The sequence below is a fragment of the Mustela nivalis genome (assembly GCF_964662115.1).
Source record: "Mustela nivalis genome assembly, chromosome: 12".
In the NCBI taxonomy this organism is placed as follows: domain Eukaryota; kingdom Metazoa; phylum Chordata; class Mammalia; order Carnivora; family Mustelidae; genus Mustela; species Mustela nivalis.
The window spans coordinates 9,650,410-9,675,280 of record NC_139031.1 but is presented as its reverse complement, the minus strand read 5'-3'; the positions used below and the strand labels follow the sequence as shown (position 1 = coordinate 9,675,280).

At 36.9% G+C, this 24,871-nt stretch overlaps 1 protein-coding gene across 1 annotated transcript in view; it reads right to left on the bottom strand.

Annotated features, from left to right (window-relative positions):
* The window catches only part of TPK1 (thiamin pyrophosphokinase 1), a 335,721-nt gene that overhangs the window by 247,648 nt on the left and 63,202 nt on the right, over positions 1-24,871 (bottom strand). The window contains exon 3 of the mRNA XM_082691650.1: positions 15,736-15,807. Coding sequence (XP_082547776.1) covers positions 15,736-15,807 — 72 coding nt within the window. The remainder of the gene's footprint in view (positions 1-15,735; positions 15,808-24,871) is intronic.

Below are 24,871 nucleotides of genomic sequence, written 5' to 3'. Positions count from 1 at the left end.
AAAGTCAAAGACCTTCCCCTCAAAAAGCTAAAAGTCTCCTTGTGAAGACAGCACAGGTAAGGGTGAGGATAGTAAAGAAAGGTTAAATACAGAAGCCTATGAACTAAGGAATAGGAACTTAATCTCTGGGCAATGGTGACACCTGCAAAGCTTCGGCAAACAGAATAAATGAATCTAAAGACGGTATACAGCAGAGAGACAAACTGAAAATCACCACAGGTGGGCAGATAATTCCCAGACCAACCGCAGCTAAGCAGGACAGGACTAGTACCTACTGGAGATTAGCTGGGGGCAAGAAAGAGCAATGGCGGAGAATAAGGCAACACTGTAGTAAGAAAGTCGGCATCACTTGACATACATCTCCAAGGCTGAAAAGAAGAAGGGCGGTGGTTAAGGAAGGTTTCTAAGAGTGAACCTTATTTAGTGAAAACCATGGAAGTTCTGATTTTAAGACAAAGATGAGGTGGTTCCAAATGTGCTAAGAGACAAATACAGAAATTTCCAGTGGAAAGCATATTTCAGGCCAAAAATAATAACAGCTAGGCATCAGCTGAGCTAGTTGAAAACAAATCTAATCCAGCAGTGAAAGTTAACAGCTAAAACAATCCTATTACATGCACTTTCCCCTGGAAAAACGTTCATACCGTTTAATTAAAATTATCTATTGCTGTTCCCCAAGCACAGTTGTAAAGCAAAACTGGGGACGAGAGGATACATTTAAAAAGCACTGCTTTATATGTTGGCTGGAGGAGGCAAAGGAGTTGGAAGCAGAGAAATACTGAAGGGAAAAATAAATACAGCCTCTATTTCTGACATTAACTTGCCCACTTAAAACTTTGATTCTTTCTTATGGTTACTGTCCGTGCTGTGCTAATGAATTTAAATCTCGGGAAAAGTCCCTGGACTTTATTTGCTTCTATATAATGCTTATATCCAAAAGTTCAAAGGAACATTTGTTCACTCATCCTTGTAGAATCTGTTCAGAAAAAATGCCATTTCTCTGAGAAAATAAAGTAAAAAGAAATAAAGGAATTTTTGAAATTGGAAAATGTTCTCCAACTCATCCAGACACAGGAATTTTTTTAATTTGCATTTCTCCCTTTATAATATTAGTTATCTACAGACCTGTTTACTCAATAATCGTGGGTAAGAATAGGCCTTCCAACTCTTTAATTTCCTTCAGTAATACTGACATGATAGTTTTTATTTATTGAAGAAAGTTTCCAATACCTACTTAAAAAATTAAAAGCACCATCATCATCTATTATATCAAAGGCACCAAAGATCTCAGTCATTCCAAATAAAAATGGACATAGTAAATAAAAATGAGCAAGAATCATGCATATTTAAAGAAGCCAATTAGAAAAACAACCAATTTGGGACGCCTGGGTGGCTCAGTTGGTTAAGCAGCTGCCTTCAGCTCAGGTCATGATCTCAGCGTCCTGGGATCAAGTCCCACATCAGGCTCCTTGCTCCGCAGGGAGCCTGCTTCTCCCTCTGACTCTGCCTTCCACTCTGCCTGCCTGTGCTCGCTCTCGCTAGCTCTCTCTCTGACAAATAAATGAATAAAATCTTAAAAAAAAAAAAAAAAGAAAAACAACCAATTTCATTAATTTCAAAAATTGCATCTTTTTACTGATGTTATATAAAATGAAAACAAGTAGTAAACATGGTTTAGATTGTTTTGGAGCAGTGTTTCCTCATTTTTACTTAAGATACAAAAGCTGAAGATGCAGTTTGGAAAGGTCAAATGAAATAAAGATGTTGACAGCAACCAATTAATCAAGCAAATATAATAACCTCCTAGTCTGATGAACCAAACATCAATCAGACACAGGTTAAGGCTGTCTTGACACATCAAAGAAAGTAAAAGAATACAAGTAATAGCAAAAAGTTCACCGATAAACGTTCTCTTATATACATTTTTAAGTTCATTTAATTTTAACATTTTTTGTTCCATAGTTGCGAATAACCTCTTTTATTTAGTTCTGTAATGTTTCTTCATTTATTGTGATGACATATTTATTGGTTTGCCTTAGGTTACAAGAACTATTTGGTATCATTCATTAAACTAAAAGAACAGATGTAATTAATGAATCATTTTTACCTTAAAGATACGACTTAAATTTACTAAAGTGACACTATCCATGTATCACAAGGAATACATTGTCTTTTACTTTTGATTCAAAACAATATAAAACAGGTGAAATTACAGTTAGTTCACTGTTCAAAATTTAAAAAGAAAAACAGACACCATCAACAACTGCATGGCAATACAAAACTGTTTAGGAGAACCCAAAAGACTCAGTAGGCACTAGTAGATTTTATATTAATTCTAAAGTTGAAATGCTAATGAAATTGTTATCTATACCACACTGATACAGAAATATTAAGTAATACATAAATACTTCAGATTGCTCCAGTGTTTAACATGTATTAAAAATGTTCATATAAACAAAATGTTCATATAAAATAATTAGTGACTGTTCCTGACATAGTAAGAACCATATAGTAAATATAACTGAAGCTCACTTTAATGGCAAAGGATCTCCAAGTACCAAGACCAACAACATTCAAGATATGGAGTCTCATTAGTGGAGAGAGAAAAGAAATGAAGAATGGACAGAATCTTGACCAAGCTGTTTTCATACTGATTAGGAGTTTGACATTTAGGATTCACAACTTCTCATAGGTTAGCAGAAAAAATTTCTAGTTTGCTGAGAGTCACAGTTCATCAAAATTTGCCATACCTAAGGCTGATTTTTGTTTTTGACAAGGAATACAGGTGTTATAAGGTTCAATCTTACTTCCAGAAACATTTATGTCAGTTGAGGCTAATAAAGAATAAAATATACACATTCATACCACAGCCTCAGAGTTTTGTTAAACTGAATGAATGGTAATGCCTCAGCTTTCTGTAGAAGGCCTCAGGATTACACTTAGCTAAAAAAGTTCATAGCTATGTGCTTATGGAGAATTAACAGATGTCAGACAGGATAGAAAAACCATTTTCTACAAGTAGAACCTCCAAACCATTTTATACCATATTTAACTGAACATATGTAATGTCTTTAACATTATTAAGTATGAAAGGAGCACATTCTATTTATCAAAAAAAAAAAAAAAAAAGTTTGCACATGTTTTCTGTTTTTCTCCCGTGGAGAAAGGAGTGCTATGTTTGTTTGCGTAAGATTTTATTTATTTTAAGAGAGAGAGAGAGCACAAGCGAGAGAAGAGGCAGAGGAGGAAGAAGCAAACTGCCCACTGAGCAGGGAGGGAGCTAGATGCTGGGCTGGATCCCAGGATCCTGAGATCATGACGAGAGCTGAAGGCAGAGGCTTAACAAACTGAGCCACAAGGGCACCCCCACGAGTGTGGTTTCTTTAAAAACCAAAAAGCAGATATATCTTGATTTGTTACACTCTGAGAACATAAACAATTCACCCCCTCTGCAAGAAAATATTGGGAATTTATTAAAGATGCTTACAATTCTGTTACGGTTGGGAAAAAATGCTAGTTTTAGACTAACTTGTAACTTCACATATTATATTTTTGCTTCGTTGTCTAAGACAAGATATAAAAGGGCACACATGGTATGCAAGTTATTATGAAGGCCTCTGCTAAAAAATGTCCCTTAAAAACTCACAACAATGTTCCATGTGTAACATCATGACAACCGACAATATTCCTACACCATTTCCAACAATGAGAGGTGATATTTTATTCGCTCAGTGAGAGTTTTGGGACATAGTACTCAGAGGCCTATTGAATGTCATGATTAAAAGCATATTTTCTAAAGGACATCTTTGATTTAGTAATCATTGATATTAGTAAAACTAAAAGGTAAGGAAAAACAAAACTAATAGTCCTATCCACAAAATCAAAGCAAAGGAGAATCTGGTGAATTTAAACATATGGCCGTGGATAAACCATATGGATAAGTGAAAACAACTCTATTGAGTTAAATAAAAATATAGTTGTTGAAGTCACATTTTTATTTCTCAACATCCCTAAATTCTCTATGTACATTCATATCCACACAAATTTTAGGCTATATTTTTTCCTCCCTCCAATGTAACAAATCCAGGCTATTTCCAGCCAATACAAAGATACTGTCCCTTTTATTATTTCTACAATATTCTATATGCTACTGAACAGGAAGAATGCACAATCCTGTGAATCATGAATGAGTGCCAGTGGAACCCCAAGAAAAGGACCAAAATTACCAAATTATAAACAAGATGTATAAAGTAATCATTAAGCAAAAAGACTGGGTTTGTAACCAGTGATAAGTTATATATTCAATAAGTATCTGTCTCTTGGATGGTCCAAGATAGTAATGTTAAGTACATCTGAAACATAATGTTACCAATCTATTTCTTAACATAGCCAAAAGCTGTTGACAGTTAAAAAACTCAGTGTACCATATTCATCCTCTATTGTTTCTGTTTTGTACTTCCAAGAACATCCTAAAGACAAAATCACATTACTGAGCAAGCAAAATACTCCTGTGTCCTAAGGGGGAGTAAGTGCATTTTTGACACTTTTATTTAGTGGCAGAATCATAGATGCAAAAACAAATATTCTGGATGATTCTATTATTTTTCCATTAACATCCACTACCTTGAAATACATTTTACACATTGACCACTTACATATAGAAAAAATTTCAACAGCAGGGTGAAGGAATTTAAAATGAAATACTTCACATTGCTCAATTCTTAATAAGAATTTTTTTTAATATTTTATTTATTTGACAAAGAGAGATCACAAGTAGGCAGAGAGGCAAGGCAGAGAGAGAGGAGGAAGCAGGCTCCCCACGGAGCAAAGAGCCTGATGTGGGGCTCGATCCCAGGACCCTGGGATCATGACCTGAGCCGAGGGCAGCGGCTTTAACCCACTGAGCCACCCAGGCACCCCTACATTGCTCAATTCTTACAGTCATTCATTTGTTACTTACTGGGAGGAAATCACCACCACCAGTATTTTTCCCATTTTCACTCTAAGTTGCACAGAAAGAAGAGAGAGGCAGGTAACTTTTATAAAAGATAAAAGTTTGGCAAATACATCAGCTGATCTCACTAACCCATTTCATTGACTATCCCTGGATGATCTGCTGAATCATTTTTCCAGTATGGCTACAGCAGTGAGTCAACTCACTTCATAAAAACCACCCAAGTGTTACATATATATTATTAACATGGCAGGAATTGAGGGTGAAAAAAGGTGAAGTAATTTTCTAATGTACATATTAAAAAGGAAATAACATATCTTAAACATTTTTATCATAGAACTGTATGTCTGGCTGGCTGAATTGGTGGAATACGAAACTCTTGATCTTGAGGTTAAGAGTTTGGGCCCCCTTGGGGTGCCTGGGTAGCTCAGTGGGTTAAAGCCTCTGCCTTTGGCTCAGGTCATGATCTCAGGGTCCTGGGATTGAGCCCCACATCGGGCTCTCTGCTCAGCGGGGAGCCTGCTTCCTCCTCTCTGCCTGCCTCTCTGCCTACTTGTGATCTCTGTCAAATAAATAAATAAATAAAATCTTAAAAAAAAAAAAATAAAAAGAGTTTGGGCCCCGTACTGGTTGTAGAGATTACTTAAAAATAAAATCTTAAAAAGAAGTCAGAAACACAAAACTGTAAAAACAAACAAAATAAAGCATGGGAACAACCTTTCTTTACAAGCATATTTCTTTGCTTAAAAACTACTGTCCCCATCAGGTGCCTAGGTGGCTCAGTCATTAGGCATCTGCCTTTGGCTCAGGTCATGGTCCCAGGGTCCTGGGATTGAGCCCCGCATTAGGCTCCCCACTCAGCAGGAGGTCTGCTTCTCCCTCTCCCACTCCCCCTGCTTGTGTTCCCTCTCTTGCTAGGTCTTTGTCAAATAAATAAATAAATAAAATCTTAAAAAACAAAACAAAACAAAAAACCTACTGTCGCCCTCACCTAAAACATCCTTCCATCACTAGATGATCTTACCTAGTAAGTAACAGTATCACCATGAGTCCCATGGTGAGATTTGTAATCCCTTATTTACTCTTCAATGAACAAATCTATTGCAAAAGCCTGGCCGCCACAACTGCAAACAGGCCACATCATATAAGAACGACAGCCTATGAAGGAGGAGGGAAAAAAAATCCATCAAAGGTTGGCCTTGAGATTAAATGACCTACAAAATATCCAGACTGAGGTTTATAATGGTGCCGAAGTAATGCAAAGAAACTTTCTAATTGATGTTTTATAAGAAAAGCAAATACATATATACAGGGTAATAAATTAATGCCCAAAATAATTATTGATAATTGAGTTATTTAAATTTGTGTTTTGTTCTCTTTGATCCACACTCTTTCCTGTGTTTAAGGTATACAAAATGTATTTCCCAAATCTATTTCTATCAAGTTAATATCTAATATACATGGTATTTCAACTGTTTTTCTGAAGTTACTGAAATGTCTTCTGTAAACAAGGAGAACCACTATCCATCTGAGGCTATTCAGCATTGAATGTCAATGTGTACTGGTAATGGATTGAAGCTATAAGGTAGGACAGTAAGATCAAGACTGCCTATAAGAACACCTGGCACCAGGCTTACAAATAAAAAGAACCTTTGAGATCAATGCTATTTTATAGAGAACAGAGAGTTGAATAATCCTCCACTTGCCAAGAAGCCTTGCATACAACTGCATTAAATCGCTAGGGCTTCCAGAGCAAAATACCATAGATTGGATAACGTAACAGAAATTTATTTTCTCACAGTTCTGGAGACTAGAGGTATAAAGTCAAGGTGTGAACAGAGCTGGTTTCTCCTGAGGCCTCTCCCACAGCTTGCAGATGGGAACCTTTTCTCACTCTGTCCTCACATGGCCTTTCCCCAGAGCACCAACCCCCGTGTCTCTTCTTCTTCTTGTAAGGACACCAATCCTACAGCACTAGGACCGCACCTAAGACCTCATTTTTAATCTTAATTACCCCTTTAATGACACTATCTCCAAATATTATCACACCGGGGCTTCAACATATGATTCTAGAGAAAACAAATGAGTCTCTAACAATTGGTCCCCTACACCTTACAGTAACTATTTGGAAAATATGTTGGGAATGGGTACATCAGACACTAGATTCTACACACTTCAAGAAAAGGGCCTGTGTCTTCCTCATTGGTATCCCAGTCCCTGTACATTGCTTGACACAGACCATGCTCAAAAAAATATGGATTAAAGAACAAAGTAATGGACGGGTATTTTTTGCCTTTTGGTAAACATATTAGAAAATGTTATGCTGTGAAAGTTAATGTGAAAATGACCTTTCCTTAGCAGAAAAAGTGCAGCAGTTTATGTAAAGTACCATAGAACTAGGAAGTACAGCACAAGATTTATAAATGTATTTCAAATACTTTCTTAAAGATTTATTTATTTTAGAGAGAGAGAGATCATAAGTATGGGGAGGGACAGAGGGAGATACTCTGAAGCAGACTCCCTGCTGAGCGTGGAGCGTGGCCGCAATCGTCAAGTCAGACATTTAACTGACTAAGCCGTCCAGGGCACCCCAAATGTATTTCAAATATTAGGTACTGAAATTGTGGTACAAATTCCCTATACTCTCTATGATACTATAGTTACTAAAATAAAGATATAAGAGGGAATCCTGGGAATGAACATAACACAGAAGTCTTAAGTATCTGATAATATTTATATTATAAGACTCAGGATGATAAAAGATCTCATTTAATAGAAATGGACCATCATCTTGGGGATGGGAATGGTAAAATAGAAGTCTGGTCTTCTATCAAACAAAACTTATTTTGTTTTGTGCCACTGATACATGTCTTCTATATTAAATGTCTTCTATATTAAATAATGTCTTCTATATTAAATAATCTTATTGTAGTCTCCCAAATGTTTCTGTATGACTGGGACAGATATTTTCTGCCAGCCTTATTTACAGGGACCACAGCTTGTACATAACTGTTTTACTTAATGGACCAGAACGAAGTATGCAAATTGCTCATTGGATCTTTGGCTCAATGTTCACTTAAATGTGCTCAAAGCATAAGTTCTGCGAAACACTAAGCACAGAAAACGACACAAATGGTGTCAATTTGGTGCTTCAATAAACTGTGATAAGCTTAACTATTACAGGATTCTTAAGTCTAATGACAAAGCTACTTATTACTAGAACAGATGGATCTCAAATCATCCTAACTAAAATAAGAGTACCCTAAAGCCTACCATTTTCCCAGATAACGTATTTGTTAGGTCTTGGCCTCAATATACTCAAATGACAAAAATGTACATGCTATTCTACCTATCCAGGTAGTTGTAACCAGCTTATTCCTAAAAGCTAAATTCATGGTAACTAATTAGACTGCAAAGAAGCCTCACGAGAAGGTATCATGGTTTCATTTCCATTGAGATTCTGCCATTAGATGAATCAAACAACTCACACTGTTCAGTTCTACTAAACATGTTCAAAAGTAGAGTACTTCCTCCCAATACTGTTCCTCTTCTAGTAGCTTAAATAAGTGTTTTTCCCTAAGGTTTTCTCCTCTGGCACTCCACTCAGGTTGACTACACATACCAAGAATGTGGACCAGATTTTCTCTCAAACATCTGTCTCCTAGTGAGGTGGTAAAGAGCCCATTGCTTACACCCTCTTCCTTCTCTGCCTCCCAGTGGCAGCTTCTTTCCAAAGACTCCAAGCAAGTTTTACTCTTGTAAAACTAAAAGCTCAGAGAGGCTCAGCTTTCCCGCAAAGACTAATACTACAGAAAAGTTCTAGTTATTTTTTAATCTATCATTGTACACAAACACTAACTGTGGAAATGTTTAACTCATCTATAGTCAATTAAATAAACTTCCAGATACAACTGACTTTGAAACACCCTATTACAAGAGAGAAGCCACTAAACAAAGTGGGACAAAGGCTTAATACACACAGAAACACTAGTATTTACCTAACACCTAACAGTATACAGGGTTTAAAACAGGACTCAGGTAAAAATAAATACTTCCTGATTCTGCAGGGCACAACGGACAATACAATGTGGGAGAAAATGTGAACTTCCCCATGTATTTCTGGTTGCTTCTCTGGCCTGTTCTTCAAGAAGTTTTTCACACTAAGTGGATTAGCTATATACTGAACTGAAACAGAGAAAAGTCACCACAGAGAAACCTTCATTTCTCATTACAAATTGCTAGGAAGAGCTGTTGAACATGACAAGGTCTGCATTTCAGGGAAGGCCATCTAACTCCTGAGTACTTTGATCTACAGAACACAAAGAAAAGAAATTCAAGACGTTGCATTCAGCCCTGGAGAGCGATCCAGAGGGGATGTCTTCTAGGCTTTAGGTGGAAGTCCACCTAGTTCTAGTGTAGAACTGGAATCCATCGGGATTTTTTGTCTTTTTACTTTGTTTCACTAAGGATACCTCACCACAAAGGCTGCCTCTCAGCCTCCTGGGCAAGGATCACCATCAATAAGCTGCTCATGCTCCTCTCACTACCACACAGCAGAATCACTCTAGTGAGGCTTAACATCAGGCAAAGAAGGTGTGTGTGCGGGTGTGTATTAGATTAAACATGGAGCATGCATCAATAGCTCCATAAATACTCATGGTTTATGGGGCATAAACCATAATCAGCCATGCTCATCTGGAAGCCATCTTCTGGTCACATTACAAACTGACATACTGGGGGCACCTGACTGGCTTAGTCAGCTAAGCGACCACCTCTTGGTTTTGGGTCAGGTTGTGATTTCAGGGTCATGGGACAGAGGCCAGCATGGAGCTCCACGCTGAGAACAGAGTCTGCTTAAAGACTCTCTCTACTCCAACCCGCCCCTCCCCTCTGTGTGTGCACACTCTCTTTCTCACTCTCTCAAGTAGATAAATCTTTGAAAAAAGAAAAAAAACTGACCTATTAGGACACAGAACTAAATGGCATAAACAATAAAGAAATTCAACAGACACTTAAAATGCCTATTTTACCTGCCATGAAGCATACAGAGTCACACGGCCTGGCACTCATCATTTCAGGGGCATTTTCCTATTTATTAGTAACATTTCATCTATTAACCTGATATTTAAAAATAGTTATGAAAACCATTTCATAGGAAATAATTAAAAAGGAAAAAATAAAAGCAAGAAATAATAAAGAGAATAGTAAGCAGTTATAAGGACTGATTTTTTCATTACAAATTTGATGTTTTAAATTTGTACAATGAACACGTAAGTTCTATAATTAAGGATGGAAATCTAGAGAAAAACAATCATTTATAATTCACAACAATAAAGTTAATATACAGTTCTCACAACAAAATTATTTTAAGGAAGCTTTATGAGTATTATAATAAGACTATATGATGAATCTATTTAGACACTAATGTTAAAAGATAGGAGTACTGCTGAACTGCCTAATTTTCTATCCTTGTATATAATAGAAGATGTATCCTACCATAATAACTTAATGAACAAAGACAATATACTACAATGATACATTTGTTAGCACTTCAACCATCAAAAGCATAAAATCATAAAGGCAAAAAAAGGAATACATTTGCACATAAGCTATGTGGAAAGAACGAGAGATTAATGAAAATATGAGTTCTAAGTCATTATACGAGGAAATACCAAATAAGCATCTGGGAGTCAGAGAGCAGAGGGGAAAAAAATGAACGATAGTCTTCGAAAGTCTTCGAAGTAGAAAAGGGACCCAACCAAGGCTGAGGACCGAAGATGAATCAGAAGAGCAAATGAGAGACCCCACATGCATGCACCTGCTAATGGGCTCACCTCAGGGAAAGAGTATTTCCAGGATCTAGAAAGCACCAAAGACCAACACTGGTCTCCAACAATTGCCAACATAACCTACAATCACTACCCTCAGGCTGGCCTCACAGGAGATAAGGGGAAACACCACAAGCAAAGCATTTTGTATCAATTTTCAAGGAGCTTATCCTCAAGGATGAATAAGGTGACATTTATAAGTAACAGAAAATCAATACAAAGAAAAGAAAAATACAATACAAAGATGATCTCTCTATAGAGGCTAGCTAAGGGAGACTTCCTTCGCAAGAGACAGCACTGGTGCTGGACTTTCAAGGATGAGAGAAAGTTTGCAAAATGAATAAATAAAAATCTATATTATGCAAAAAGAAAGAAAATAACAAATGTCATTTTTTATCATATCAATCATTAAACACATAAGAAAAAATAGCTGTGACAGAGGAGGCCTGAGAGAGACAGAGAAAAAAAATGTAGTGTATGTAGAACCACTCTTTTTTTTAAAAAGATGGACCAGAAGCCCTTCCAGAATCAGCTGTCAGAATAGAATTAAGATGATTTCAAAATTGTAAGGTAATTAGCAGAAAATATGTTTCCCTGGAAATCCCTCTAACAGGGATAAAGTACACAAATAGAATTAATAAGATTAAAACAGTGATGGATACCAAGTTATATTAAAGCAAACCAATCAATTCAACCAATCTACCTAAAAATGGCATGTATTCAATTTCTCTTATTTTAAGGAGAATAATCACACTGGATACCAGAAATGAGGTAGAGGTCCCACCAAATAGAAAAATGAGGCTAGAAAAAAAAAAGAAAAGAAAAGGAATCTTATATAAATTTGCTATTTTGGCTGAGCTTAACCTCAAATAAATAGGTATAAAGAAGCTTATTGAGTCCTAGAGTACACAATTAATAAAGGAAAGATACAACAAAACTACTACCAAAGCAAGGTGCCTCACAGCAGATTCCTACATCATTTAAAACTTAAGACTGATGGCAATACTACTTACTAGCATAAGATCAGTTAATTTGTAGAGCAAGTCAGGATTCTATTAAAAACTAATTTATGGAAGGTGTTTTTATTTGAAAAAGAAACCAAAAGGCATACAGACATGACCAAATTATAGTCAAAGTCAATCAAATATATGATAATTTCAGCTACTTAAGAAATAAGGATGAGTAAGTTCATTCTAAGGACTTGTGGCTCCAAGAGCCTCTGACCTGCCTTCTTGAGGAAGCACCTGTGTCTGTGCTCCCTTATCTCAGCTGCAGCCACAACTAAGAACCAGCCATTAGATCCCCAGCTTTGGACCCAATGGCTGACCTAGAATGGCCTCAGCAAGCATCAATTACAAATGAAACAGAAGGGAAAACACTGATGTCATAAAATCAAAGGCCTTGTTTCTATTTTGATTCAGGTATGCTCTATGGGTGTCCTTTATAACTTAAAGCCTCATCAGCAATGAACCCAAATATAGGGCCTATACCCTGGCATGATCTGAAGGTTTGTTAGCTGAGAACGGAGAAATAAAGAAAGAAAGGAAGAAAGAAAGAAAGGAAGGAAGGGCGGGCAAGTGAAGAAAACTAACTCCTCTTAGAGGAAGAGTGTCACTGTGTACATAAGTACCTGGAATCACTGTAATCTGATTACTCATAATCTAATTTACCTGGTCACCATGTTCTATGGCTCAAATGGAAAAGACAGAGAAAAGCTGTGAACTCACATTAAAAATGAAGACACACTTTAATAAGGCAAACTCCTAGGAATCTGATATATGGTCCATCTAAAACCTCATCCCAGGTAAGTGAATATCAGATTTCTTTTTAATGTAACTCAGATCTCTCTTACTACCTTTGGAGACCCTGACAAGTATGGTGCCCACAAGTGGAGAATAACTGATCTACAAAAGAAATAAAAAGAATCCTTCAAACACAGACTTCCCTATTTTTCTTCACTTATCAGATATCTCAGGATGAGAAACACACTTATTGGAAGAGAAAGTCTGACTCAAAAAAAAAAAAAAAAAAAAAGAAAAGAAAAAGAAAAAGTTAAGAAATCTGAGGGCAATATCCATTCACAAATGCCAATAACCTCTGGTAGTTACAAAAACGTCCGGTACTACCTACAGTTCTATCTGCCTTTTCATCTATCTGCCCATCTCTGTACTTATAGCTCCAGATTAAATCAAGTATACAAACTGCTGGGACAGGTAGGGATTAAAATGACCAAGACCTATAACCAAGAAAAACACTGAAACTTCATGAAGTATTAAAGAGAAAATCTATTTAAAAACATCTCTACCTTTAATCTCCCTTGAATCCTTTCTTCAGTCATTTAAAATAAATTACATGTCATAAAAACATTGCAGGGCAAAATAAATAAACCTACAAAACAGTCCTTCCCCTTAAAGGAATCTCAGGAAATCCCTACTTGCTAGAAATCCTTAGCCTAGATGAAAGTTAAATTATTGATTTTATATAAAAGACGGACACTGTGCAGCAGCCTCTAAATTTTGTCTTTGTTTTGATACAATAGTCTGGATTTCACCCCTTGATTTCTGTTCTTCACAAATCTTCAGACTTGCTACAGAACGTTACAGAAAAAGTCACGCATACAAGACAGAGTAGCGGGCAAGCCTGCTCCCAGCCCTTAAGTGCTGAAATCCCACAATGCCACACTGCTTTCCGTCCCAGGCCCTCAAGGCTGCCCTATATTTTTTCTAGGCCTCTCTCTTCTGTTAACATCAGCAGCTCAAGCTCCAAGTCTCCCTGTTTTTCTTTTTTACTTTTATTTGTTTGGTATTTGTTATTGTTTTCTCTTTTCAAATTTTTATTTAAATTCTAGCCAGTTAACATACAGTACCATATTGGTTTCAGGAGTAGAATTCAGTGATTCATACAACACCCAGGGCTTATCATAACAAGTGTCCTCCTTAGTACCCAGTTGCTTTAAAAGATCTATTTTAGAGGGACAGTGTACATGCATACATACGAGGGGAGGGCCAGAGGGAGAAAGAGAGAGAATCTCAAGCAGACTCCCGCTAAGTGAGGAGCCCCACGCAACCCTGAGATCATGGCCCAAGTCAAAGTTGGGTACTCAACCGAGTGAGCCACTCACGCACCCAGTACCTTTTTTTTTTTTATTTTTTAAGTTTTATTTGGAAGAAGAGGAACACAAAACAGGACACTACAAACAAAAAAAATCATGGCTTCTGTTGTGAGAATCACAAAAACCCTATTCTACCTTTCCTCAGTACTTATGAACAGATCCACTTTTTGTAATGGTTAATTGCTCCAGAGAGACAAGAATCATCCTAGACATATACAGAAAAGTGTATTTCAATAATCTAAAGAAAAGTTATTTTGGAAATGAGCATTATCTAACCACTGTAGTCCATGTTACATTAGATATCTTTAGTTCTCTCCATGTATACAGACTGACCCAGCGTTCATTTTTCATGCAAATCAACTAAATAGTTGGTGTATGTCAGGCATGAAACTTTTTCTAATCCAATTCACTGCAGGAAACTAATATCAGAAGCGTCAGTCAGCTCAAAAATCTAGACCGTTTCACACACGAACAAAACAGGATCCTCCACCCTCCAAAATGAGACTTCCTAGATGTAGTTTTCCCTACCCAAGGTTTCCAGCAGTTCCTATTAAGGACTATTTTGTCTATTTTAAGGAAGTGTAATAAAATACAACTGCTCACGCTTTCCTAAAAATGTGAGAAAACCAGGGAGGTTCAGATCAAAAGAATGTGCTTGATCAGTTTACTTTGGTATTTATTAGCAATATGAACCAAATTAAATTCATTCTTTCACTGGTTGTAATTACTAAGCAATTACGTGCCAGACACAGCACTAGGCACTGACATGACAACATAAAGACCTTTCTGATGGCACCTGAATAACCACCTAATTATAAGCAAGTGAGAGGTTCTAGGAAAGTGAAGTTACTGGCTAAATAGCCTTCCAACGTTTAGTGCAATAATAATGTGAAATTTTCAGCTGGCTAATATAAAGATAGCTAAATTTAGAATCAAGTGTTTTCATGGTAATCACATAAGACAAGAAAAATTCATTATACAAAATCATTCAAAATGATCTATTCCCTCTCTTATCACAACTACACATATGTGAGTTTATTGACATGACAGGTGTGGATTCTAGGACACACAGCCTTGATGCTGAAGATACAAAAGAATTCTGCAATAGGAGATTCATCTAGAATACACATCGATACATCAAAAATCATATTCTTCTGCCGATCTAGTTTGGCTCAAAATTTACATTGCTAACCTTAGCAGAAGAATCCCTTTGAAAAAAGCTCAAGATTTCATGGAAAAGCAGAGGTTCAAAACAGTAAATGATATTTAATACTATTTTCTCACCTAGAGCTAATGCTATAAAAAAATCAAAGAATAATGTAAAAAATAGTTAATAAAGTCTGTTTCTTATAAGAAAACTCACAGAAGTATTAATTCTGCAAAACTCCTGCACGTTTATATTTTTCAGCATCCCTTGAGATCCTAATATACTATTAGTGTTTTTTCTTCTCTTTCTTTCTTTTTTTTCCCCTGCAAATGGGGTCACCCAGCAGATATCTTATTGCTGAATGCTGGGATGAGCTAGGCTTGAGGATGCTTTTTACCGTTGCTGGTGCCAAAACTATTTAACTTAACAAACATTTGGTGAGCATTCAGGATTAACATCCACATAATATATGAAATATAGGTGGTGATGCTACTCTGTCATTCTGTCCTTGGGGCTGCATCCTGGGGAAACTCCCCATAGACACTACTAACAGAACAGATCCATTCTTAGTAATTATATCACTTAGTTATAAGTTCCACTTTTTGGTATTGTAGTTAGATTCTGGAATATTTAATAGTCACATTAGTCCTAAACAGATTAAGAAAGTAGAGATATAAATGTTAATTAAGATTACCTTTGCTCCAAAGACGACGAACACATTTGTCCAGAGGCTGATTCAGAACCACAAGGCAGTACTTCAACTTCCCTACGGAAATAAAAGAAGTTAAATAAGTAGGTGAACAGAGTCCTCTGCTCCCCTCATTTGAGTCTGGAATCACACTCTACTAATCCAGATCTTCAATTTCCACAGAGCTAAATTTCAACCACAGCTAATTTCTCATATTTTAATTTGAAAAGACACAATAGTTTAACCAGATCGACTTTATCCAATATGTCTATCCAACATTATCATACTGCTGCAGAATTGATTATAAAAACAATTTATCGGGACGCCTGGGTGGCTCAGTTGGTTGAGTGGCTGCCTTCGGCTCGGGTCGTGATCCCAGCGTCCTGGGATCGAGTCCCACATCGGGCTCCTTGCTCCGCAGGGAGCCTGCTTCTCCGTCTGACTCTGCCTTCCACTCTGTCTGCCTGTGCTCACTCTCGCTCGCCCTCTCTGACAAATAAATAAAATCTTTAAAAAAAAAAAAAAAAACAATTTATCGGGGCGCCTCGGTGACTCAGTCGTTAAGCATTTGCTTTCAGCTCAGGTCATGATCCCAGGGTCCTGGGATCGAGCACCGCGTGGGGCTCTCTGATCAGTGGGAAGCCTGCTTCTCCTTCTCCCACTGCCCCTGCTTGTGTTCCCCTCTCGCTGTCAAATGAATAAATAAAAATCTTTAAAAAAATAACCCAAACAATTGGGTAAGCTTCTTTTTGCAGGGGATGAGGAGCAAAAATGGTCTTAAAATGAATTCTCATCGTTATGGGACATCCATCCAATCCCTTCGACGCAACCAGTCTTCTATCCTGCTAGTCCAACATCATCCTGATATTATTAACCAAGTAGTAGGGCCGGGAGGGCACATGTTGTCACACTCATTTATTCATTTTCTCTCTCCTACCCGGTCTCTCTCTCCCCCTTACCCCATAAAAAACTTTGTGTATGCACAGAATCCCACTAGCTCTTTTCATGACTCTTTTACTCCAAGTTTTTAGATGATACTCAAGAGACGGAGACACTCAAAAGACAGAAAAGTTACTTCTCCCAACAGTCATTCCAAGCCCTTTATAATGTACTAAAAATAGTGCAATGTAAAATGCAATCAGGCTGTTGAAAACCTGTCATTCAATGCTTGTCAGTCCAAGCATTCCATTTCATTTATGGAAGAGAAATATTTGTTTGGTGATAAGAAAAATTAATTTTTTAAGCAATCTCAGTGTTAGAAATGGAACAAGATAAGGAAATGAAAAGGGGACGCCATCATCCACAGCACGCATTCTTTAAGGGCAGATTATAAAGCAGTCACTTAGAGTACAAAGAAGAATAAGATTACAGAGTATCTGTAAGGTAAAACATTTATAATAAAGAGGATTTATTCTACAGTACAATATGACACAAGCATTTGAAAAGGACCAGGTAATACACAGATGGGTATGGTGGGAATTCAAAGCACAGAAAGTCAATAAGGTCTGGTGTCACCCTAGAAACCTTTGTGAAATGCAATCCCTAACTTGATCTTAACAGGAAAATTAAAAAAAAGAAGAAGAAGTTGGAAAGAATAAAGGAAGGGGCATTCCAGACAAGGAAAACACCACAGAGGAAACGGCTATCCGTTACCATTAGGGTAACCACCACGCAGTTTCAGAAGCAATGCCCTACTGACAGGAACCCAAGGCAAGGACCAGCATCCCAGATTTCAGACGTACTGCTTACATAGAGGAGTTTGAGGCTCCCAGGAAGTATTTAAAGGGGATTCAGAAACGAGAACTAAAAGCAATTTATGTCTATTTCGTAACCATGCATTCAGAAATAATTGCTAAGGTCAAAGAGCAGCCTCGCACCTGAGATCCTGCAAAGTGCAGGGACAAAAGAATAAAGGAGGAAAGCAACATCGTACTGTTCGGCTCACCAGTCACCACTACAGAGCTGAAGCACATCAACAAAGGAATTGCAGAAGGAAAAGCCAGAAAGGTAAAAGAACAAAGACTGTATTTCCCAGAATGCGCCATCAATAACACAGCGTGCTCTTAGAGATGTCACAGAGACTAAACAACCAGAAAAGGCCAATGAGAAAGGGAAATCTCAAAGCAAAATCTGAAAAGTCACAGAGGGAGCTTCAACTCAGGGAAGAGAACAAGGCATTAGTAAACCAGGAGGAGAGGTGCCTATTGTTAAAAAATAAAAAGTCAGCTATGAGAAACGAAGAGGAAATGGCAGCAAACTCGAGAGAAGATTCTTTAAATATAGAAACAATCTTCTACTCCGAAGAGAAGGGGGAGAGAGGCTGGAATTCATTCATTCGTTTAGCAGGCATTTACAGAGCATAAAACACTCCTGTTCGGGCACCACTGAGCTTGCAGCCCTCCTCAGACTTACGTCCCGGGGATGAAAACCAGCACCTACTAAGATCGAGGTACATGAAGACATGGAGAGACACGGAGAACCGAGGCAGAGGCGGAGTATAGTTGATTTATTTGTAAAATCAAAACCAAAGTGAGAGTATGAAATTAGAGTACAATGTGAACCATTTTAAGACAAACACTGTAAGAAGTGGATTACAGAAGGTGACAGTCCATAATTTTAAAACTACATTTAAAACTTCATTTGGAGTTCACTAGCAATTAGAGGACATCAGGTCCATCTCTGATTCAGGACTTTCCCACCACTTCTGGAAAGGGCAAGCAGGAGCAGGCATGAACAAGACAGTGATGGCAGGAGGCATGAGAATTGGCAAAATCACTTGAGAGATCAAGGGAATCCAGGATGCTCCTTCAGACAGCATCACTGTGAATGACTGACTGTGGCAGAGGCCAGCAACTGCCACAGGGTACCTTCTCTTCTTTAAAAACAGAATCCTGGGGGGATGAGGGGGTCATTTTGCTTCATTTTTGGTTTTTACTTTGTTTTGCTTTCTGTTTTTTTGTTTTACTAGGCACATTATTCTCCAGGTGAAAAACTAAATCCCCCAGACCCCTTTGTAGCAAAATGTAGTTTTAAGATTAAGTCTGGCCAAGGAGACATAGATCAGACCTTTAAAAGTTACTTTTAGGGGCGCCTGGGTGGCTCAGTGGGTTAAGCCTCTGCCTTCGGCTCAGGTCATGATCCCAGGGTCCTGGGATGGAGCCCCACATCGGGCTCTCTGCTCAGCGGGGGGCCTGCTTCCCTTCCTCTCTCTCTGCCTGCCTCTCTGCCTACTTGTGATCTCTCTCTGTCAAATAAACAAATAAAATCTTTAAAAAAATAAATAAAATAAATAAATAAAAGTTACTTTTAGGGAGTCTCCTTAAAATGGAAGGTGCTCCATCCTCTCCTTATCTTGTTCCTTCCTGCCATCTGGATCAAGGATTGAGGAGTTGCTCAATAAAATTTAAGCAGCCACCCAGGACCATCAAAACAAGAGCAACAGCCGGAAGGAGCCGGGATACCCCAGGACACCAGGAAGCAAACCTTCCATCCCACATACACTTCATTGTCTGCTTACAGACTTCTTTCATGTGAAGAAAACTAAACTTCCATTTTACGTCACTATTTTGGGGGGTTTCCCTATCCTATAGATCCTATATCCTATCAAATTTTAATTACTGCAATGATCAGGCTGTGCTGAGACAATCAAGATAGGAATTAGAAGAGAATTTTAAAGAGGGAACAGGCATGCATCAAAATGTAGGAAGGAAAACTTTTGCCCATCCATTCATTCAACATGGATGGAACATCACCGTTAAGACATTCATAGCCTGGGGGGTGCTTGGGTGGCTCAGTCAGTTAAGGGTCCCACTCTTGATTTTGGCTCAGGTCATGATCTCAGGATGGTGATATTCAACCCTCCCCCCTCCAACGCACTGTGGGACTCCTTGCTGGGGAGAAGGGCGTCTGCTTGAGATTCAGTCCTCCTCCCCCTCTACCCCCAACTTGATTCTCTAATAAATCTTTTTTTTTTTTTTTTTTAAGTCACAACCTGACACATAATAAGGACTCAAGAGGATGTTAATGGCAGGAAGTTAGTAATCTGGATAAACCAAATGTCCTTTAACATTTGACAAGGCCTGTACCGCTAAAAAAAGGTATTCAACAATATGATCTGTATATGAATGAATGAAACTACCTTCTGTCACAGATTTTTTGGTATGTAAACTCAGCATTTTTGTGGCTCAAAGAGCAGTATGATGAAAGGGAACGATTTTATTCTCCACATTACTGCTCCTCTAAACCAGTACTTTCACTAAGGTGTTATCTTGTGAAGACATTTTTGAAAAGAACGATGCAGTATGAAAACGTATAATACAGTTTTGATTTGCATTTCCCTGATTATTGACATTCAACATCTTTTCATGTACCCGTTGGCCACGCATGTGTCTTCTTTTGAAAAGGTCTATTCAGGGGCACCTGGCTGGCTCAGTTGGTAGAATACAGTGACTCTTGTCTCAGGATAAGTTTTAGCTCCCTGTTGGGTATAGAGGTTACTTTAAAAATAAACTCTAAAAGAAAAAAAAAAAAAATAGAAGGTCTTCTGCCCATTTCTTCATTGGATTTTATTTTTTTAAGCTATTGAATTGTACAAATTCTTTGTATATTTTAATTGATCTCTTATCAAATACATGATTTGCAATTGCTTTCTCCCATTCAGTAGCTTGTCTTTTCATTTTGGAGATGTAATCCTTTGCTGCACTGAAACTTTCCAGACTGATCTCCCAACTCATGCTTCTGGTATCAGATTCAAAAATCATCACCAAGACCTACGTCAAGGAGTTTACTGCCCAAGTTTTCTTCTAGGAGTTTCATGGTTTCAGGGCTTATGTTCAAGTCTCTAATCTATTTTGAGTTTATTTTTTGTGTATGGTGTATGATAAGTCATCAAGTTTTATTGTTTTGTTTATGGATGTCCAATTTTCCCAACACCATTTATTAAAGAGACTGTCTTTTCCCCATGTGTATATTCATGGCTCCTTTGTCATCAATTAATGACCAGGTATGTATGGATTTATTTTTGAGTTCCCGAGTGTGTTCTGTTGACTTATGTGTCTGTTTTTATGCCAATACAATACTGTTTTCATTACCATAGCTCTATAATATATTTTGAAATCAGAGATTGTGATGCATCCAGTCTTTGTTCTTTATCAAGATTGCATTGGCTATGTGGGGTCTTTTGTGCTTCTGCAAAATTTAGGATTGTCTGTTCTATTCTGTGAAAAACACCTTCCCCCTTTGGAATTTTGATAGGGATTGAATTAAATCTCTATATTCCTTTGAATAGTATGGACATTTTAACAATATTAACTCTTCTAGTCCATAAGCATGGAGTATCTTTTCATTTATTTGTCTTTTTTAATTTCTTTCATCAATGTCTTATAGTTCTCAATATATAGATCTTTTCCTTTCTTGGTTAAATTTACTCCTAGGTACTTTATTCTTTTTAATGAAATTGTGAATGAGATTATTCTTTGAATTTCTGATAGTTCATTATTAGTGTATTTAAATGAAACAATTTTTGTGTACTGATTTTTTATCCTGCAACTTTACTAAATTCATTTATTAGTCCTAACAGTTTTTTGGTGGAGTCTTTATGGTTTTCTATATATAATATCATGTCGTTTGCAAATTTTGACAATTTTACTTCTTCCTTTCCAACTTGGAGGCCTTTGTTTCTTTTTCAAGAAGCTTAACTGCTGTGTCTAGAACTTTTAGTATTATATTGAATGTTAAGTGTCAATAATGGGCACCCCTGTCTTGTTCCTGACCTTAGAGGAAAAGGTTTCAGCTTTTCACAGTTGAGGGTGGTGTTACTTGTCACATACTGCCTTTTAATACGTTGAAGTAAGTTTCCTTCATACCCACTTTGAGTTTTTATATAAATGGATGTTAAATTTTATCAAATCATTTTTCTTCATCTTTTTGAGATGTTCTTGGGATTTTTATCCTTCATTTTGTTAATATGGTGTGTCGTATTGACCGACCTATGGATGAAACACCCTTGTATTTCTGGAATAAATCCCACTTGATCATGTGTATAATCCTTTAATATATGGTTGAATTCAATGTACTAATATTTTATTGAGGATCTATGTTTATTAGGGTTATTTAGCCTGTAATATTCCTTTCTTGTGACATCCTTGTGTTTTTGGTATTAGGGTAATGCTGGCCTTGTAAAATGACTTTGGGAGAATTCCCTCCTCTTCGATTTTCACTAAGATTTTTAGAAGGATTGATATTAACTTTCTTTGATTGTTTTGGTAGAACTTAACCTGTGAAGCCATTCTGGTCCTGGACTTTTGTTTGCTGGGAGGTTTTTGATTACTAAGTCAGTCTTCTTACTAGTAATTGATTGGTTCACATTTTGTATTTCATCATTACCCAATCTTGGTAGGTTTTATGTTTCTAGGAATTTACCTATTCTTTTAGGTTGTTCAATTTGTTGGAATATATTAGATCTCTTATCCTTTGTATATCCTGTGTGTTTCTGTGGTATCAGCTGTAACATCTTCTCTTTCATTTCTGATTTTATTTGAATCCTTTTTTCCCTTGGTGAGTCTATCTAAAGGCTTATCGATTGTGTTTATCTTTTCAAAGAATGAGCTCTTTCATTCATCTTTTCTGTTGTCTTTTTAGTCTCTATTTCATTTATTTCTGTTCTAGGCTTTAATTCCTTCCTTCTGCTAACCTTGGGTTTCATTTTTTCTTTTTTCTAGTTTTTTGAGGTGTAATTAGGTTGAGACTTTGTTTCTTGAGGTTGGCATTTCATCATTATGAACTTCCCTCTGTAAACTCCTTTTCCCGCATAGATTTTGGTATGTTACATTTCCATTTTCAAATGTCTCAAGGTGTTTCTCTTTTGATTTCTTTGCCTCACTGGTTGTTCAGCAGCATGTAAATCTCAATACATTTGTGAATTTTTCAGATTTCTTCATGTAATTAATTTCTCATTTGATACCACTGTGGTCAGAAAAGCAACCTGATATAATTTCAGGCATTTTAAATTTATTAAAGCTGGTTTTATGACCTAACACATGAATTATCTTGGAAAATGTTCCATATATATTTGAGGAAAATGTGTATTATGTTGCTTTTGTATAAAACATGCTACACATATATGTTAACTACAGCTAACATGTCCTTCGAAGCCAGTGTTCCCTTACTGATTTTCTGCAGGATGATCTATCCATTGATATAAGTAGGGTACTAAATTTCACAGCTCTTATTGTATTGCTGTCTATGTCTAACTTTGGTTCTGTTAATATACATACAGAGGTAGAGCCTATGCACATCTCTAAATCAATGATTTTAAAAATGCAGTCTTATAGCTCAGGTGTAAAAGTTTTGTTTTTGTTTTGTTTTCATTCAAAAAGAAACTAAGACTTAATGATATTTAACATGTAGAAGAGCACACTCGCGCCTCACCTGTCCCTGCAGGAAAGGATCATGAATTATTTATTATAAATGAAATTCCCTAACGAAAAAGTGTTAGCTCCACACAAAGGCATAAGCAGTGCACTTACTTCTCTCTCAATATATTATGAATGATGCACTTTACCTGTGCCCAATAAAGTAAAACGACACATTTTTACATGAACGCATCTTCACAAATCGCTGAGTAGCTCAAAAATATTCTTCAACACATACTGAAGATAATATGAATTTCACAAAGGCATAATTGTACATGAAGATGACAGAACTAATCATTCCTACTTCCTAAAACTAGCTCTTAAGCTTCAAATACAACTTACCAGTTTAGGGAGGCCCTGGTGGGGGAAGGGAGGGAGGGAAAAGGGGAAACAGGGAAAGAATGACAGGAAAAGGAAGGAGAGAAAGAAAAGAGGATGATGGTAAGATATAAACTTTGGATTTACATCAATTATCATAAATGAATTAATCTACCTTTAAGTATACAGAGAAGTAGTTACCAAGCTGATATGTACCAGCATCACAGATTTTTTTTAAAAAAAGCTAATCTCCTTCCCTAGAAATTCTGATTCAACATGCTGGCAGTTGGGCCTGTACAACATGATTTTTTTCAGAATCACCGTAACAGAGTCTAACAAATAATCAAAGTTGAGAACCATTTGTATGGTGCCTTGAAAAATTAACTAATGGTAGTAGAAAGCCATCATTAATAACACAAATTTTTTTTTTTTTTTAAGTAGGCTCCATGCTAGAAAAATATGACATGACACTGAGCTCAAGACCTGAGCTGAGATCAAGAGTTGGACACTAAAATGGCAGCCTCCCAGGTGCCCCAATAGCATCATTATTTTAAAACTTTTTATTTCATATTTATCATACCTTTAGTTGCTGTTTTCTGAAATTTTTTATTTCAGATATTGTTTATATCACAACAATTATTTGCAACTTATTCAAATACAAATTGGTTTCTTCTTTAACCACTATGGTATGAGATCAAAAGAATTGAAGACCAGAACCCTAAATAAAAATACACTGAAATAAAACACAATGTGCAATGGATAAAATTAGCAAAATTTATTAGCAAGTTAGCAACTGTTTAATGATCGATCTCAGTTTTTAAAAACTTACTGGAATCAGATAAAATTGATTATTAGACAAAACACTTGCCAGTCATTATATGTAACAGCTATGTTTCACAGGACTAAGGACCACTACTACAAATCCCATCCCTAAAAGTTTTTCAGTTAAACAACAGAAACTCTAGGGGTGCCTGGGTGGCTCTGTTGTTGGGTGTCTGCCTTCAGCTCAGGTCATGATCCCAGGGTCCTGGGATCAAGTCCCGCATCGGGCTCCTTGCTCCGCATGAAGCCTGCTTTTCCCTCTCCCACTCCCTCTGCTTGCCTTCTCTCTCTCGCTGTGTCTCTATCAAATAGTTAATTAAAAAAATATATATATATATTTTTAAACAATAAAGACTCTAGTCTGAATTTCATTTTCACATTGTACAAACTTCTATATTTAAGAGCAAGATTTTTTTTTCAAGTGTCCACAGGGAAATCAAAACTGTCAAGCCAATTTGTTGAGGAAATAAATTGCTTGTGAAAAAAACAGAACTATTAATAAAAGCTCTGAGCAAATATTTCATACCAGTCTATTAAAGTCATCGAATTAGCAATAGACTAAACACCAGTAAGTCATGTATAAGAAGCTG